The 2,114-nt window shown below is 33.0% G+C and overlaps 1 protein-coding gene across 1 annotated transcript in view; it reads left to right on the forward strand.

The window, feature by feature from the left end:
- The first annotated feature begins 295 nt into the window (after window positions 1–295).
- The window catches only part of LOC113817885 (uncharacterized), a 10,236-nt gene continuing 8,417 nt past the window's right edge, over window positions 296–2,114 (forward strand). The window contains exons 1-4 of the mRNA XM_027370001.2: window positions 296–711; window positions 1,427–1,596; window positions 1,757–1,843; window positions 2,069–2,114. The exon at window positions 2,069–2,114 is cut by the window's right edge and continues 41 nt beyond it. Coding sequence (XP_027225802.2) covers window positions 626–711; window positions 1,427–1,596; window positions 1,757–1,843; window positions 2,069–2,114 — 389 coding nt within the window. The 5' untranslated portion in view covers window positions 296–625. The remainder of the gene's footprint in view (window positions 712–1,426; window positions 1,597–1,756; window positions 1,844–2,068) is intronic.

The following is a 2,114-nucleotide window of genomic DNA, read 5'->3' on the forward strand; positions in this document are numbered from 1 at the left end:
ATGACATTTATCCATATATATGTACATGTTAGTTATTCATTCTACCGATAGATGGCACAATATATATATTCTCACTGACAGATGTTCTTGTACATGCTGATCATTCCTCCCACCAACAGATACCCTGTGTATGCTAGTTATTTCTCTCACTAATAGATGGCTAAAGAGATATCAGTTATTTCCCCCAACAACAAATGTCCGTTTAAATGCTAGTTATTCCTCCCACCGATAGAGGGCCCAATAGATTTTTTTTTATTATTTCCACCCGCAGATGACCAATTAACATCTTAGTTATTCCTTCCACCGATAGATGGCCCAATAGATATCAGTTAGACTTCTCACTGATACATCCATGCCAGTTATTCTTCTGACCGATAAATTTCCTTGTACATGTTAATTATTCCCTTCTTGATATTTCCCTTAATGTTAATTCCTCCCAAACGATAGATCCCCCCCCCCCCCTCGCAAATAACGTCTCAAGATAAATTTCATTTCTCTTCCTGCCAATAGATGACCCTGTAGACGTTATTTTATTTTTCCTTTCTAATGGGTGCTTTGTGCTTTGTTTACACAGGTCAGATGAGTTAGAGCGAGGGTGTTTGTTTATGCATATCATACTTCCAAAATGTCGAACCCTTGCATTCTGTGCAAGACTTGCAAAGAAACGAATCCTGATGTCGTTTTCCATCGCTTTCCGAGGACCAAAACAAGGTGAAGCATGGCAGTGACTTTAAATTATTGGCCAATTCTATAAGTAATATGAGACCTGTAAAACCTTGAAGTTATTTTATTATATGATAATTATCTCTATCCATCAAAATTATTATATTTAGATTAGGTAGAAATTCATTCATTAGCAAGTTTTCCAGTTATCGGTACATCACATATTAATTTTCCAAAATGGATTTTCTTATTCAAAATCGTTGTCCCCTTCACTTTGATAATTATCTAGAATAGGGGCATGCGGGCGTGGAAAAGAGTACAGTAATATAATCATTATAAACATAAAGTTCATTGCTGTAAGGAAAGTCATTGTAGATTAACAGGTCACATATGGGGTACATATAAAAAAGAAGCATCATTGATCATTTTATTGACAATAGTTAGTATTTATTTACTTTCAAAAAAGCAAGACATTCCAAAATACTACTATCATGATATTTATATATATATCTAATCCCAATCTCATGTATGCAGTGGTGCATAGATGTTATTTGAAAATTTATTTTTTGTGATCTATTTCATTTTCATTTATCCATAGGTTGTCAACAAGTTGGATATTAAATTTATTATTTAGAAATATGAGCTATGAATAGGAAGGGTAATAGATTGGGAACTTTCTTCTACAGAGTTAGGCATTTGAGGTATTACATGACAAACTAATTTTATTTGAAAAATATAATTTAAGCTATACTTTTGTTCTCAGATGTCAAAGATGGCTAAATGCATTGCAGCTTGATGTCCTCAAAAACAAAACCCCACGAGAGTTGTACAAATCATTTCGACTGTGCAGCAACCATTTTTCATCAAAGAACTACCTGACAGGGGGGCATTACCCAGGATTACTAGGAAATGCCTGTCCAGACCAAAATCTTGGTAATATGTTTAATATGTATACTGATGTCTCCTTTATCTTTTTCTTTATGTATTACTTTCTATTTAAGTATTTACTTTATTATTATTATTTGATTATCTTGTAAGCTTTGTTTTTTCTTTAGTTTTAAAAGTTTCCAAAACTTAAGATCATTATTTTCAGATCCAGATCATTTACCACTCTCCACAGCAGCTGCAGAGAATACAACTTCTGAATATAAAACCCCATCAAACTTGCTTAAGGATTCAGGTATGTGTGTTTCTCCATTCAAAAGGAAGAGGATTTAAATACTTTGTATTTTGGAATGAGGAATATCTGTTCTATATTTTGTGTGAAATCCTATTGAATTTGGAAAGTTTCCATTTTATGTTTTTTTTTCTCTAGTTTTAAAAGTTTCCAAAACCTGCATGCATAGCAAAATATATGTCAGATACTCTGTGAGAAATAAACATATCCACCTATGATCATTTTCAGACCCAGATAATTTACCACTCTCCACAACAGTTACAGAGAATACAAC

This window comes from Penaeus vannamei, chromosome 16, assembly GCF_042767895.1.
Source record: "Penaeus vannamei isolate JL-2024 chromosome 16, ASM4276789v1, whole genome shotgun sequence".
In the NCBI taxonomy this organism is placed as follows: Eukaryota; Metazoa; Arthropoda; class Malacostraca; order Decapoda; family Penaeidae; genus Penaeus; species Penaeus vannamei.